The 15,529-nt window shown below is 41.8% G+C and overlaps 1 protein-coding gene across 1 annotated transcript; it reads right to left on the reverse strand.

Moving 5' to 3' along the window:
• Nucleotides 1-2: 2 nt before the first annotated feature.
• Nucleotides 3-14,094, reverse strand: LOC120740267 (myosin-4-like). The gene is made up of 39 exons (XM_040042511.1): nt 13,693-14,094; nt 13,162-13,305; nt 11,841-11,997; nt 11,739-11,766; nt 11,535-11,643; nt 11,362-11,454; nt 11,208-11,271; nt 11,025-11,123; nt 10,843-10,946; nt 10,627-10,765; nt 10,423-10,541; nt 9,654-9,803; nt 9,380-9,550; nt 8,979-9,285; nt 8,818-8,894; nt 8,340-8,427; nt 8,141-8,258; nt 7,946-8,069; nt 7,725-7,861; nt 7,308-7,563; nt 6,986-7,228; nt 6,733-6,909; nt 6,513-6,658; nt 5,823-5,913; nt 4,542-4,931; nt 4,327-4,453; nt 4,126-4,244; nt 3,852-4,048; nt 3,605-3,788; nt 3,018-3,183; nt 2,809-2,933; nt 2,430-2,738; nt 2,144-2,347; nt 1,419-1,544; nt 1,176-1,346; nt 973-1,077; nt 787-882; nt 561-692; nt 3-483 (listed from the first exon to the last, which is right to left on the reverse strand). Exons 1-39 carry the CDS (start codon nt 13,894-13,896, stop codon nt 463-465), a joined length of 5,817 nt encoding a protein of 1,938 aa, XP_039898445.1. The 5' UTR covers nt 13,897-14,094; the 3' UTR covers nt 3-462.
• Between the last annotated feature and the right edge of the window lie 1,435 nt (nt 14,095-15,529).

Genomic DNA, 15,529 nt, shown 5'->3' on the forward strand with positions numbered 1-15,529 from the left:
GCAACACACATTCAATAACACAACACAAATACATTTAAGCAAATACAGAAGATAACTGCCTCGCTTAAGGTTTAAAGTCACTGTGTGTATGATGTGAAGATTTGTTAACCTAACCTTACTAAATGTGTCTTTGGACTGTGGGAGGAAGCCAAAGACAGAATTTTTATTTTTCAGTTATTAAAATATCAGCCGCTGGCAGGATGCTGCTGCTCATTTTACAGCGTCCAGATCAACGTTATCATGGTACTGCTCTGTAACTGAGCACCGCTTCATCTTTTTATCTCTGATTTTGTTCTCCACCAATTTTAGGTCTTTATCTGAGAATTAAGTTACATAAATTATACCCACAGTGGCTTTAAATGGAAGAAAAACACACGTTTGATTAAGAATATGTTGTAAATGAGCTCAAATGAGTTTCAGAGACTCAGCTTTCGATATCATCTTAATGCCCTTTAATCGCCGCTACTCCCCGCTATCTTTTACCTGAAAATGAGAAGAACAAGAAGTCATTAGCACTTACAGTGAGTTTAAGGTGCATTAGCTTTGGCTGATTCGATCACCTTGCTCGTGTCTCGATTCTTCACTTTCATCTTGTTGATCTGGGACTCAGCGATGTCGGCTCGCTCTTCGGCCTCCTCCAACTCATGCTGCACCTTCCTCAACTTAGTCAGGTAAGTGTTGGCTTGCTCTTCCTGTTAACAACCAAAAAAAAAAAAAAAACTAAATGAAATTCTCCAAATTCTCCAAACATCTAACTACAACATGTTTGACAGAAAAAACACTCACAGCTTCCTCAGCCTGCCTCTTGTACGCTTTCACCTTCAGCTGGAGTTTGTCTACCAGCTCCTGCAGTCTCATCATGTTCTTCTTGTCCTCCTCGGACTAGTTTTTGGTGACAGAAAAGAAACGATCTCCATTTTTTGTAACATTTGTAAAAACCTTGCATTGTGAACGTGAACAGGGTTTTTCTACCTGATAGGTGAGCTCCTTAATCCTGCGCTCGAGTTTGCGCACACCTTTCACAGACTCTGAGCCATGCCTCTGCTCCGCTTCAAGCTCGTTCTCGAGTTCTCGCACCTGGAAGGGCGAAAATGTTTGGTCATCAGTCTCGTGTGTTTTTGGGCAACAGCCTCCTGTTCCTAAAGCTGATGAAAGATGTTATTTGGTCAGATTACCCTGGCTTCCAGTTTTTGGAGTTGCTTCTTTCCGCCTTTCATGGCCAGGTTCTCGGCCTCATCGAGGCGCTGCTGCAGGTCTTTGACAGTCGCCTCCAGGTTCTTCTTCATCCTCTCCAGATGAGCGCTGGTGTCCTGCTCTTTCTTCAATTCCTCCGCCATCATGGCCGCCTGAAAAAAAGGAATAAAATGGCTAGCATACTGCTGCATCTTTTAGGCTTACACTGAGAAAAATCGACTTACATCAGTGATGGCTTTCTTGGCTTTCTCCTCAGCGTTCCTGGCTGCTTGGACACTATCATCCATCTCACTCTGAATCTGAGACAGATCCGCCTCCAGCTTCTTCCGACTGTTGAGCAGGCTGGTGTTCTGCAGGCGAGGATTTGAATTAACATAAGAGGGACAAATAATGATGATGGTTTCCAAATGAGTCGTGATACCTTCAAATATTTAAATAGATGTTGTTTCAGAGAAAAAGTGGATTCTAACTGTAGAGCTACGACTGCTGCGATCTGAGAAAATTCTGAGAAAAATAAAAATCTGGTTTGAAAAGTTTGCCAAATATATTTTTATTTGTTCTACTAAATCTACTGAAAACTTATAAGTAAGAAGAAACAACTGGAGGTTTGTACCCATTACTGACAGACACTGACACAGATTTTCGTCAACAAATTTATGACCTGACATCGATTCGCTAAATTAGATAAATTATTTGCAGGTTGCAGGTTTCACTGATCTCACCTCAGGGAGAGCAGCCTGATCATTTAATATCATTTACTGAATCATTTAGTCTGCAGGATGCCTTTCATCTGATTGCATATTCTTCATAAATATAACCCCAGTTCTGGCCTGACCCCCAACATTTCTCTACCCTACCACCAACTCATGGTCAATAGCTGTCCGTTGTGGTCGTGCCATCTATTGCTAATAAAAAAATGTGTGCACATGTAAAACTGGTGGATCTGAACCTGTGAGTGTAGCAGCTGAACTCTCTCGCTGGCATCCAGCAGCTCCTGCTCCGCTAGCTTGCGGCTCCTCTCGGTCTGTTCCAGAGCTGCTCGGATCTCCTCCATTTCAGCCTGCACGAGGTTGCTCCTGCGCTCCGACATGGCCACCTGCTCTTTCATGTCATCGGTGTTTCTCAGGGCGTCATCGAGTTGAATCTGGACCTCCTAAACAGAAATGTTATAAATAGAAGCATGTTCTTAAGCTGAGGTAATAACAAACTCTTCTCGCTGTCTACACGCGGCCCACCTTGAGCTGAACTTGAATGTTCCTCAGCTGTTTCTGGGCCTCGGCCGCCTGCCTGTTAGCGTGGCTCAGCTGGACCTCCATCTCGTTCAGGTCTCCCTCCATCTTCTTCTTCACTCTGAGGGTGTCGTTCCTGCTCCGGACCTCGGCATCCAGATTGCTTTGCATTGTGTCGATGATTCTTTGGCTGTTCCTCTTCAGCTGTTCGATCTCCTCGTCCCTCTCGGCTAGCTTCTTGTCCACCTCAGACTTCACCTGGTTTAGCTCCAGCTGGACTCGAAGGATCTTGGATTCCTCGTGCTCCAGTGAGCCCTGAACAAGGACATGCAGCAATAATACCCAGAGACAGCAGAGTTTGTTTAAATATTGTTCTTCTACTCACTTCTGCCTCCTCCAGAGCCGTCTGAGCCTCTAACTTCTCCTGCTCAGCCTGTTTCTTTGATTTCTCGAGCTCCTGGATGGTTTTCCCCATCTCTCCCAGCTGCTCCGTGAGATCCATGATTTCCTCTGCAGGGAGAAGGAAATCATGATAACGATCGACATTTTGCTGCATTATTAGAGATTTTTATAAAAAGGGGGACCTTGACTTACGCTGCAGATTTTTATTTTCCCGTTTGAGTGTCTCCACTTGTTCCAGGCATTCCTCAAAGGCATTCTTCATCTTGAAGTTCTCCGTGCCCAAAGAGCGAACATCTTTTAGAGCTGACTCCAGCTCTGCTTGACCCTCCTCGTATTTCTGCTTCCACTCAGCAACAACCTTTACAATAAAAGGGTCACATATCAGTAAATGGTTTCAGATAAATATATCACTTTATTGTCAAAACATGATGCTGCTTGCATATGGACGCTCAACAAGACATCAGGTATCATACAATCTTTATCCTTCCTTTGGGTCTTTGGCACCAGATATCGTCTATAATGCTGCTAAACAACTGAGCAGTGTTAGCAGATTGCTGACAAATAGTTATGGCTTGAACTGAAGTCAGTACTTTAATTATCCTACGAGTTTTGTCTTATTAACAGCTGCGTGAAGAGAGGTTTGGGAGTGTTGACCACTATTAAAGTAATTCTCACCTGTTCCACTCTACCTTCCTCCTGCAGGATATTCTTCTTACTGAACCTCTTAACGAATGCATCAGTCACATCAGCAATTTTAGGATATCTCATGAAAGCCAAACCTTGTCAAAATTTCTCTGCTTCTTGTCCAAAGTGGCAGCAGCAGCATTAGACCTCTCCACATCCATCATTAGGTCCTCCACCTCTCCCTGCAGCCGCTGCTTCGTCTTCTCGAGAGAGGAACACTTGGAGTTAACGGCCTCCACAGCTTCTTCTGCATCCTGCAGACGGAGGGCTAACTTCTTCCTGTAGGAGAAATTCGGGTCATCATTAGCACAACATTTAAAGTGAAATGAAGACTGTTCTTACTTTGCCTCCTCGAGCTCTTCGGTTCGTTGGATGGCGTCTGTCTCGTATTTGGTTCTCCATTGAGCCACCTCGCTGTTCGCCTTGGACAGACAGCGGTGCAGCTCAGCTTTGGCCTCCTGCTCCTCCTCGTACTGCTCCCTTAGCAGCTCGCAGTCATGACGTGATGACTGCAAACTGTGAGCTAAGGCGTTTTTAGCCTGAGCAGAATGAAAGCGACACCATGAACACACTAAACTGCCAAACATTCAGGCTAGTGTGTTTCGGCACAGCTTACCTTCACCTCCTCCTCGTGAAGCCATTTCAGCTCCTCGATCTGCTGAATGAAGGCTTGCTTACCGCGGGTTAACTGTGACATCAGGGACTCCTTTTCTTCCAGCTGCCGAGACATCTCAGCTGGATGGGAGGTGTAAAGAGAATTAAAGCAGGTGTATCTGTGACTTTATTTGACTTCCAGCTTGTTTACTTTACTCCTTACCGTTTTCTGTCTGAAGCCGAGCTTTCTGGCTCGAAAGGTCGTTAATGAGCCTCAGATGCTCCTCCTCTTTGGTTTTCACCTCGTTCAGTTGATCTTCAAGTGATCGGCACATTTTCTCTAAATTGACCTTCAAATTTAAGAAAGCAAAAACATAAACGTTGTAATGTTTTTACATTGAAGGGAGCGTAAAGACAAAGACAAGTTTAATGACCAACCTTTGTTTTGGCCACGGATTCCATATTGCTCGACATGTCATCCAACTCCAGCCTTAACTCACTCTTCTCCTTCTCCAGCTTCTGCCGGACTCTCTGCATGTTATCCAGCTGTTCTCCCATTTCAGCCACACTGTCTGCGTGTTTCTTGCGCAGAGCAGCAGAGGTAGCGTCATGCTGCAGTATGCACTCCTCCAGCTCCCTGCGAAGTTTGAGGAACTCAGCTTCACGCTTCTTGTTCATCTCCACCTGAGCGGCGGAGGCTCCTCCGGCCTCCTCCAGCCTCTCGCTGATCTCCTCGAGTTCCCTGGACAGATCAGACCTCTGCTTCTCCACTTTGGCTCGAGCCGAACGCTCTGCCTCGATTTCCTCCTCCAGCTCCTCAATTCGGGCCTGAGTTGCAAATGTGATTCAGGAATTTTATTTGTTATTTAAAAATGGTTGCACCATTTAAATTAAAAGCTTTTAGTGCATGTGCGGTATTTATTAACCTGGGACACGTGAGACATCCAGTTCATGTGGCTAACATTTTAGTTGTGGGAAAAACACCCGACCCACTTTTCTTAAGACCAAAAGTTTAGAAAAGTGGGTCAGAGCAACTTGTACCTCCTTTTTCGCCAGTTCTTCTTGTTGCTTTTGTTAAAACCAGCTCACATTTTGCCAGTTTTGATAATGAAACATTACACAGAAGAAATTGAAGTCATGTCTTAGTCAGATTTTTTGGGATACGGCCCCTCCTGTAGCCACTGACGTCAGTCTTGTGGAGCCTTCTTTATTTATTCGCTTGCAGAGGTTTAAACCTGACTTATTTTCATTTTCTGCCTTCCTGCCCATTTTATTTACAATCTATGACCTCAGTAAACACTTTCCTGATTATTTTAAAGTTTCAATCACTAGTTTAAGGTCTTATTGAACACAAGACGTTTATTTTGTAAATTATGGTCCCAGTTAGTGTCACTATCAGGATGCAATGTCCAGTGATGCTACAGCCAGTGTCCATCTTTTGTGTACAGGCTATTGGCCATAATGTTTTGGACATCATCTGAAATCAGTTGAGTGCTATTGTTGAAAACCGCTACAGAAAAGCACAGAATCAGCTTCATATTAGTGACGTTGCAGTGATGGAGATAAAAGGTACTGTATCTGTTATGTTGTGTTTCTACTCAAAGCAGAATAAGTAGATATACAGTCGATGAACCTTTCTCATCTGTATCATTATATTATCTGCCAATAATGTAAATCCTGAAGTGGACACCAGCTCAGGTAATTCAAAACAATTCTCACATGGAGCTCTTTGATTTTCTTCTGCAGCTGACCACTGAGTGCTTGTTCATCTTCTATCTTTGACTGCAGTTGTGACAACTCAAAGTCTTTCCTGTAAAAAAAAAAAAAGGAAAACTCGCTGAATGCTTGAAAATTGTCATTTTTGAAGCCTGAAGAGTTAAAAAGAAATATGTTACTCTGAGGGATCTGTCATTATTTCAAGTTGACCACGTTCAAGGATAAAAAGGGCTCCAACCCAGTACTAGCAAGCAACCTAATAAAGTAACCAGTGAGTGCACAGTGCCACATAAATGAATATATAACACACATTAAATAGTGCAACAAGCTGTAAGCAGTGAGATTAAAGAGCTGGTTTGAAGAATATGTTTGCCTAAAGCTGCCTGTGTACAAACTTTATCATCTCCACCAGCTCTGGTCCTTTTGGTCTCTTATGTTTGGAGCATGAATGTCAAACAGAAACCAAAACAGTGAGCCGGGAGATGATAAAACTTTGCACAGAGGGAAACTACAGATTAATTCTTTGTGGGTTTGTGACTCACAGCCCCTCCATTCACAGCTAACACCTTTCCTGGCTTCAACACTTTGTTTGCCCATAAACTGTTAACTATCTTACAAACTCAGTTTCCTATATGTATAAAGAAAATAACAATTTTAAACACTCTTTTCAGCACCAAAACATTGAGTCCTTACTTTTTCAGCTTTTCTTCCAGCTGTTGCTTGTCATTCTCCAGATCCATGATTGACTCCTGAGCAAGTTTCAGGTCACCCTCCAGCTTCCTCTTGGCTCTTTCCAGATCCATACGGACCTTCTTCTCTTGCTCCAGTGAACCTTCCAGCTAAAGATAAAGCAATCTTACACATCTTAACAGCAGTTGTACACTTCAGTACTTCTGCGTGCAGGATAACTCACATCATCCGCCTGCTGCTCCAGTTTGGTCTTGGCTTTGGTAAGCGCGTTTACTTTGTCTTCCTCGGACTGCAGGTCGTCCAGTGTTTGCTGATGAGCCTCCTGCAGGGCTTTCTTCTCTTTGGACAGTTTGGTGATGTTTTCATCTTGGCTCATGATTTCTTCTACTAGGTTTTTTACCTACAGCGATGATTAAGAAGGAAGATATAACAATTCTCCTCTACTGAGATGATACAGCAGTTGATTGGAGACTCACCTTGTTTTCTACTGCATGTTTTTCCTTCTCCACTTTAGCTAAGGTCAACTCCAAGTCGTCGATGTCCTTCTTCAGTTCAGAGCACTCGTCTTCGAGCTTCCTCTTCTTGGCGGTCAGCTCAGCGTTGATCTCCTCCTCATCTTCAAGTCTCTCGGTCACCTCCTTGAGTTTGGCTTCCAGCTGGATCTTGCTTTTGATGAGTCCTTCGCACCTCTCCTCTGCATCCAGCAGGTTGTCAGCCTCCTGATATCAAGATTGTGGGCTAACATTATTTCTCAAAAGTCGCAGCACCCACGTGGACAATAAGTGGTTCTTAACTTACGGCCTGGACTTGAAGCAAGAGATCATTCTTCTCTTGTACGATGGAGACCATTTTCTCTTCCAGCTCCCGCCGACGGGTTTCTGATTTGGACAGATCTTCCTTGAGTTTTCCAAAGTCCACCTTCATTTGGGCCATTTCCTTCTCAGCCTCAGCACTCTTCAGAAGAGGTTTCAGCTTAAAGTACAGCTTCATCCACGGCCAGTGCTTTACATTCATGAAGGAACGGAAGTTATACTGGATGGTGTAGATTGCGTCCCTGTCAAAGTAGAAATTTCATTTCATTTAAGATGCAGGTTTTAGCTGTGATGGATCTATAAAGCATGCAGGGCCTGTTGGCACAGCCTATAAGAGTTAATGTATGATTTCCTCTTTCTTTGTTTTTAGTCCACCACACATGAATGCAGTATGCATCTTTACTTTCTGGCCATCATCTTCTGATACTCTAGCCGGACGAGGTATCCGCGACACAGAGCCTGAGTGGACATCACGACCTGTGCCAGTCGCTCATCTCTCATCTCCTCCAAGGCGCCGAGCAGGCCGGCTTTAAAAAACACCTGAAATGAAAGGTCATTACCACTCTCACTTCTCATTGCTCTTCTTTACCATTTAACCCTTGTTATATGTTAACAACTAAAAACCTTAGTGTGTCCAAACTTGTACTGCGTGTGATCCACGTCGATTGAGCCAAGGAGCTTCTCCGCAGCTTTTTTGTTATCCATGAATTGTCCCTCTGGAACTGCGCTCGCGTTAAGAATCCTGTACCTGTCGGAGAAATGATAAATCTGAGTATAAGAGCAAAAATTATGAAATATTCAAAAGCTTTGAGTGTTTACCTCTGCTTGAAGTCACCATAGAGGATTCTGCTGGGAAAGCCTTTCCTGCAGATCCGGATGCCTTCCAGCACGCCGTTGCATCGTAACTGGTGGATAACGAGGCCGTTCTCCATTATGCCTGTTATTGAAGGCAGTAATTATTTTAGTTGCATTACTGTGGTTATATAAATGTCAGAAGAAGTGGATTATTAAAAACTACCTGGTGTTTTGGTCTCGTTTGGTATCAAGCAGCGCACAAAGTGAGGGTGAGTGGTTCTCAGATTGGTCATAAGCTTCCCAAGATTCTCCTGCAGAAAATCCACACGTGTAGAAGTTTTGTTCTAATAGTTTTGACTTCTTTTTAAACTCAGGAATACTTTTTTGTTATGCTCATGACTAGCAGTTGCTTAGCAATATTTAAGATTACCCATAAAAAAGGTTTTCTAGGAGGCACTGCAAGGTTTAATTTGTTAACCTTGAGCAAATCTGGGGCAACCATTAAAAATACGGACGAAGGAAACTACACCACAAGCTTAATTCCCCCCCAAACAATTTGTGAAGAAAACGACGGGTTTTGGTGTTACCATTTATTTTTTAATATTCTATTAAAAAATACAATCTTTACTTATTTAAACTGATTTCCAGGATGATTTCTAATTGATGCGCACCCTAGAAACCACTGGTAAATTTTATGTTACCCTGAACAAAGCTGACACAGTCTGGAAAGATGCCCCCTTCTTCTTGGATCCCTTTTTGGCTCCTCCTGCAGCTGTCTCTGCATCAATGACAGTTTAAAACATAACACGACCGTATCATGTTAATAAACAATCGAGCGCTAGTGGAAAAAAGGCATACTTACCGTCTGATCCAGAGTAGTGCGCGTACAGCATGGCCAGTATTTTGACTGATGACTTCTGGTAAAGTTGCACCACCGACTCATTGAGCGGGTCTTTGTTCTTCTCGAGCCACCCGGTGATGTTGTAGTCCACGGTGCCGGCGTAGTGCACCAACGTGAAGTGGGCTTCGGGCTTCCCTTTGACTGGTTTGGGCTTCAAGAAGCAGTTGTTCTTGCCAAGATGTTGGTCATAGAGTTTGTTCTTGAAAGACGTCTCTGTTGATTTTGGGAACATGCACTCTTCCTCAAGGATGGAGAAGATGCCCATTGGCTTGGAAACCCCAAAATTCTTGTTAATAACATTCTCGTATTTGAAACATTAAGTTTCATGTTTCTTATTTTTTAAATCATACTGCATATAATACCTTTTCAATGAGCTCAATGCAGGCTGCCAGGTCCATACCAAAGTCAATGAACTCCCAGTCAATCCCTTCTTTTTTGTATTCTTCTTGTTCCAGCACAAACATGTGATGGTTGAAAAACTGTTGCAGCTTCTCGTTGGTGAAGTTAATGCAGAGCTGCTCCATGCTGTTGTGCTAAACACATAAGATTTGTTATTCAAGTAAATAAACAAATTTCTGTGAGATTGTGAGGAATGTACAGATATATGTACATATAGATATATTTTTAAACACCCACATCAAAGATCTCGAAGCCGGCGATATCGAGAACTCCAATGAAATGTTGTCTGGATTGCTTCGTATCGAGCTGCTGGTTGATTTTTGCGACCATCCAAAAAAACATCTTCTCGTAGACTGATTTTGCAAGGGCGCCAATAGAGTTGTACACCTGGAAAGATGGTGAATTATCTTCATACATTGCTGCACAAAAGACATCTAAGACTAAGCTGAGGAGGATGCAGCATAACGGGATAGATAGATAGTCTCGCATCTTGCCCTCATTTCAGTAATATTGTTGTACAGACTGCATGCATCATGTTTGATGTCCTATCAAAGTTAGTTCGTTCAATGTCACACTTCAGAATCTCGGAGTGTGTAGGCTGCTTACGCTACAGTCACTCCAGGGAAAACAATGGAGGGGAGCCATGAAATGCTCATCAGCACATATTGATCACAAAGTGCTGCCAATCTGGCTGCGTTTACAATTCAGACAGCATTTCTAAACATTCGCCAATCTGTTAAATGTCATTCAGTCAGTCTGAGTTAGATTGCTGTTGTTTGGAGACAGGTTGCTTCCCTACAGGCGACTTGTGCAATTGCAACCTCTGAATACCAAGAGACTGAGGATGTTGGCCAAACAAATGTTTGGCAAATTCAGAAAAAAGGAAATCAATCACCGTAGCAACTGCTGATTTTTTTACATAGTTGCAAACAGGTTTCCATCTTGTTTTTACTCTGGTGTGACTGAGCTGTTATCAGGATGAAACGCTTTTAGATTCTGAGCTTACCTGCTGAACATTTTGCCCTTTGGTGACGTACTCATTTCCAACCTTCACTCTGGGATAGCAGAGGCTTTTCAGCAGATCTGCCGAGTTCAGGCCCATCAGATACGCTGCTTTATCAGCCACTGCAGGGAAAACAGAAGAATATAGATATGTGACCTCATTCATAGCTCTTTCTTTTGTTTGTTTATTTGTTTGTATCGCCCTCACCTTCAGTGCCCTCTGGCTCAGCCTGCTCCTCCCGCTGTTTCTGCTTGAACTTCATGTTCCCATAATGCATCACAGCGCCAGTGAGCTTATAGATGGATGCTTTCTCTTCAGAGGAGAAGCCCAGAACATCAAAAGCTTCCTGTATTTAAAATAAAAGAGGCCAAGTCAGATTTGAATGAGCTGTAACTCAGCTCAGCGAGATCTGAGTCCACTCACGTCTGTTGCCATTAGCTCTTCAGCGTCATTGATGCTTTTCACACTGATTTCTCCCTGACTGATGAAGGCAAAGTCGTAGGGGTTGGTGGTGATGAGAAGTAGATCTGAAGGGAAAGAAATGAGGTTTATGCAAATGAACATTGAGAGCATCAAAGTAGTTCAAAAACAATTCATCAGCTCACCTATCAGTTCAGGCTTCTTGTTGCAGGTTAGCTGATAAAAGATGTGGTAGCTTCTCTCAGCCCGCAGCTGAAATGTCACCCTCGACTTCTCCAGCAGATCTTTCAGAAAGAAAAAACATTTTACTCTTTGTGGAAAGATAATTTACCTCATTCTTTATCCAAACTTAGTGAGTATAAACCTACACGTCTCAATATCTGCAGATGCCAGTTTACCAGTCGCACCAAAGTGGATTCGGATGAATTTACCCTGTTCAATACAAAAAAAAAAGGGGCATCTCATTTCTCACAGCCATCTGGGAAATTAAATCAAAGTGTAAAGTCCCTGAGGCTCACTCACAAAGCGAGATGAGTTGTCATTCCTCACAGTCTTAGCATTCCCAAAAGCTTCCAGCAGAGGGTTGGCCTGGATGATCTGATCCTCCAGAGTCCCCTGATGAAGAGCGGACCTTCACGTAAATCTGATGCCCACTGCACTCTGAAACACTGACTCATGACCGCTGATGAACTTACCTTCATTTTGTTAATTGCCTCTTTTTTCTTGTCTGAGGACACTGCAATTGTTGCAAAGTACTGAATGACACGCTTGGTGTTGACAGTCTTTCCTGCACCAGATTCTCCACTGAGGAACAAAAGAAATGAAAAAGCCAACATTTCACCCTACGAGTCATTCGATGCAAAGTCCTCGTGAAGAGAAACAGTCTCTGTTAAACTTACGTGATTAGTATAGACTGATTTTCACGGTCTGAGGACAGAAGAAATGGAAGTTAGACAAAAAATGTAAAGATTCCTTTTGCAGAGACGTTTCTGCTTTGGCACCTGTGAGCATGAACTGATAAGCGTTGTCAGACAGGGCGAAGATGTGAGGGGGGACTTCCATCCTTTTCTTTCCCCTGTAGGCCTGGACCACCTCTGGGTTATAGACTGGCAGCCATTTGTAAGGGTTCACAGTCACACAGAAGAGTCCAGAGTAGGTCTGCGTGGGAAACACGGAAGAGGCTTTCAGGTTTTCGATTGCAACATCAGGTGGCTCATTGCAGCTGCATAAGTAATTTAGCCTTCAAATCTGCATCACAGCAAAAGTTATATTGACCACATGTGGAACATTAGTCTGCTTCATTAAAACAGACTATTTCATTAACTTGGTTTTGGATTTTTCTGTCCTTTCTTCTGGGGCTGAAAATTGAGCTAATGTAGAAGAGCCCAAAACTGCAGTTCCTCTAATCTCCACACAAGACAGACTCAAGTCCCCACAGACTGTCATGTTAACATGCCAAACTTCATAAGATTTAAAGTTTGTTTCAAATATGTTTCCCGCTTTAAAAGAGTTTTATTGAGGGGTATTTTTTATTTATTTATTTTTGTGTTTTATTTGTTTTCATATCTCATCCATTTAGATGTTGATAAAGCTTAAAGTTAGGCCTGCAGCTGCTTTGATTCACAGGTGTGCCGACACAGGTACCTGTAGCCATTTGCTATCGATTAGGCCTCCTAATGAGTGAATGAATGGGACCTTTTGGAGAATGTGTCTTGCTGTGAGTTTTTAAAAGGCCTAGTAAGTTTGTGCTTCATTTACAGAAAATTCTAGCACTTTCTTACTATGTTGCTAAACAACAGTTCACAGGTATCTGTGTGTGTGAAGTGAATCTATTCAGAAATAGAAACTTATTTCTCATTGTGCACATGTCTAAGGGGCTAAATTACTGTATAAATATGAAAATTGTGGCACAACTATCAAATTAGTTATACTGTATGAAAATGGACAATTTCACACTTTTGGTTTTTATAGTACAGATGAAGTATAATGTATTTTTTTAATGTAAAAAAAAAATAATCTGAAATTGGATTTTAGCAAATTTTTAACATTATGGATCCACTCTAATAAAGTAAAGTATATTCCTAGTTATAAAATTAAAACTTTTAGTATTTTTTACAAAAATAATTCATAAAAAACGACAGTAACTCCTAATTTAAGTTTGCGTTTTTACTTATATAACTTATGAAGCCCAGAGTGAAGTCATCTGTTTCTAAACAATCACACTGCAGCTTCTGAATAATCTGAAAATCTGGTTTCCCATTTTTAACGCCTCGCTGTTTTAATTAACTCTGTGCGCAGCTTCATATTTTATGTTTGACTTACGTAAATCATCCAAGCTGCATATCTCTCCTTGAGGTTGTACAGCACAGCAGGCTCGTGGAGGTGTGTCATCATCACCATGTCCTCAATCTTATCAAACTTTGGGGGGTTCATGGGAAACACTTGGTCCTCTCTGACAGCTAAAGTCTGAAAAAAGATGAATATTAGAACATGATGCCCAAAGTTAAGGGGGAAAAAGGTCTTTCAAAGGCCAAATGCCTGCAGGATAATTACTGCCTTTACACATTTTAATAATCTGGAATCACATTTTCATTCAAATTATTACTTTTGTGGAAACTGAAGCAGCATTTAGGGCTTCAGGCAAGATTAAATGTCTCAGTTGAAAGCCAGAATAATAAAGTTCAGGAGGTTTTTTATTGCAGATTTTATGACAGCTGTATAAAATCCTTCTAAAATATTAGAAAGAATAATGTCCTCGTGAGACATCTCATATACAGAAAGCTCTTTTTTTTCCCAGGTTGTGTTCAGTTGTCACCAAAGCAGTTTATTAGAGCAACACTTCAGTCCACCCACTCTGTCATCCGCCGTCTTCACACTGACTTTGCCGTCTGCCCTTTCCTGGATCTCAGCCTTGACATACATCTCTTTCTCATCGCTCGCAAAGCACGCCGTCTTGCTGTCAAATGGCCGTGTCTGAGCCTCCGTCCTCTCCTTCTCAGACTTGCGCAGGTACTGGGCAGCCACCCCAAAAATTGTCATTTCCCCATCGGTGCTCATTTTCTCCTAAATCAAAGATTTAAAAAAAACACACACCAATCATCTCTTGAATTAAAAATTATGTCAACATAACATTTAAAAAATGCATCCTGAACATTATCATACTCACCCACTTTGCTGCACAAGTACAAGGACAGAAACACTGAACAGTTTGTGTTTGGACCTGATCACAAACAAAGTGTCTCAGCTTTTCCAAAACTCCAGCGCAGAAGCTGTTAAATGGGATCGTTACCCTGTGGTTTTACCAGTGGCACTGTCCCTTTTTATATCACACCATTGTCCTTGGTGTGAAGCCTTCTTCCTTTACATGGGCATGCACTGATAGAGTTACACAAACCTGCTGCCCATCGCGGATGAGGATGGATCATGGATTAAACACAAGGTGCAAGCTACAGTTATATTTAGATCCAGACACCTTAAAATGTCCCAAATGGAGAATAGTACACTGGGACAAATAGAATATTTAATGTAAGTTTGGCACATGTGAAGCTGGCAAAGTAAAAGAAAAGTGGACTAACCAATTAAACAGTTGAATAAAAAATAACATGATGGAACAGAAATAAAACACAAATGTATTGGGCATGTATTTACACAAATTGTAGCTCTGGTTTTATATCAGATCAAAGAGAGAGCTCTTAGGGACTGAAGCTCCGCCCACCCACCCACTTTGTTACCATGAGACAACCAGTCAGAGGAAAATTGTCTGAAAGGGAGAGGAGATAAATCAGCTAAAAAAAGAAAAAAGAAAGAATGAATAAGACAAAGAAGGATTATTTTGAACTATGAAAATGTAAATCATGCAAAGCTACTGTAGAAAATTCCTAAAATAGTAATATGGTGGTATGAATGAACATACAAGGTCCAAAAACAAGTAATTCGGTCAACCTTGACCTTTTTATCCTCATTTTGTTTACAAGAAAAATTATTTGTAAAGTCACCATTTAAAAGTATTAGTATTATTTAAACTGGGAAGGCCATAGGAGTACTCTCTTGAGTGCCCTAATTACAATACAGTAAAACCATAAAATGAAAAAAGCATACATAAAACCAGTACAAAGGTATTCAGTGAACTTGTAAATACTGAGAAAAGACCCTTGATTTTAGAGAAAATCTGACAGAAAAGCCATTTGAAGTCATGTCATCATTGGCCAGTATTGATGCCATGTTGTAATCGTTGTTTTGGGACACTGTAACGGGTATATACTTACTCAGACATTTTCTGGCTACACTGCAATCCAAAGTAAACTGTGGTTCTTTTGGTCAAGCCTTCTTCTGTTTAATGCATCCAAATAAACAATCATAAACACAAATTTTCATCCAAATCCTGCATAATAAAAAAAGCTCAACCCCTACATTACAGAGGTGACATGCTGCAGGTTATTTATACTATCTCCATGGGAAATAAGCTCAATGTGTCCCCTGATTAGCCAGCATGTTTTAGGGGTTTTAAACTTCTATATTGGTGGATAAAGCAGAAAGCGATGATTAATGTCCGGACACGAGCAGGCAGACAACCTTAAAAGTGGATTTGAAGCGGATTGATTATATTCCTTTTAGAGGATTATTGCAGGCAGCTGGTGAGGAAATAAAGGCCATCAAAGCCTGAGTAGGATACTGTTGTTTTAACAATGAG

Source organism: Simochromis diagramma, unplaced genomic scaffold (assembly GCF_900408965.1).
Source record: "Simochromis diagramma unplaced genomic scaffold, fSimDia1.1 OVJJ01000321.1, whole genome shotgun sequence".
Taxonomy (NCBI): Eukaryota; Metazoa; Chordata; class Actinopteri; order Cichliformes; family Cichlidae; genus Simochromis; species Simochromis diagramma.

Excerpts from the sequence above, each read along its gene's own strand:
- LOC120740267 (XM_040042511.1), bottom strand. The coding sequence starts at position 13,896 with ATGAGCACCGATGGGGAAATGACAATTTTTGGGGTGGCTGCCCAGTAC. Across the intron at positions 5,914-6,512 it reads CTGGAAGAAAAGCTGAAAAA|GAAAGACTTTGAGTTGTCAC; the intron begins GTAAGGACTCAA and ends TTTTTTTTACAG. Across the intron at positions 4,245-4,326 it reads TCGGCTTCAGACAGAAAACG|CTGAGATGTCTCGGCAGCTG; the intron begins GTAAGGAGTAAA and ends CCTCCCATCCAG.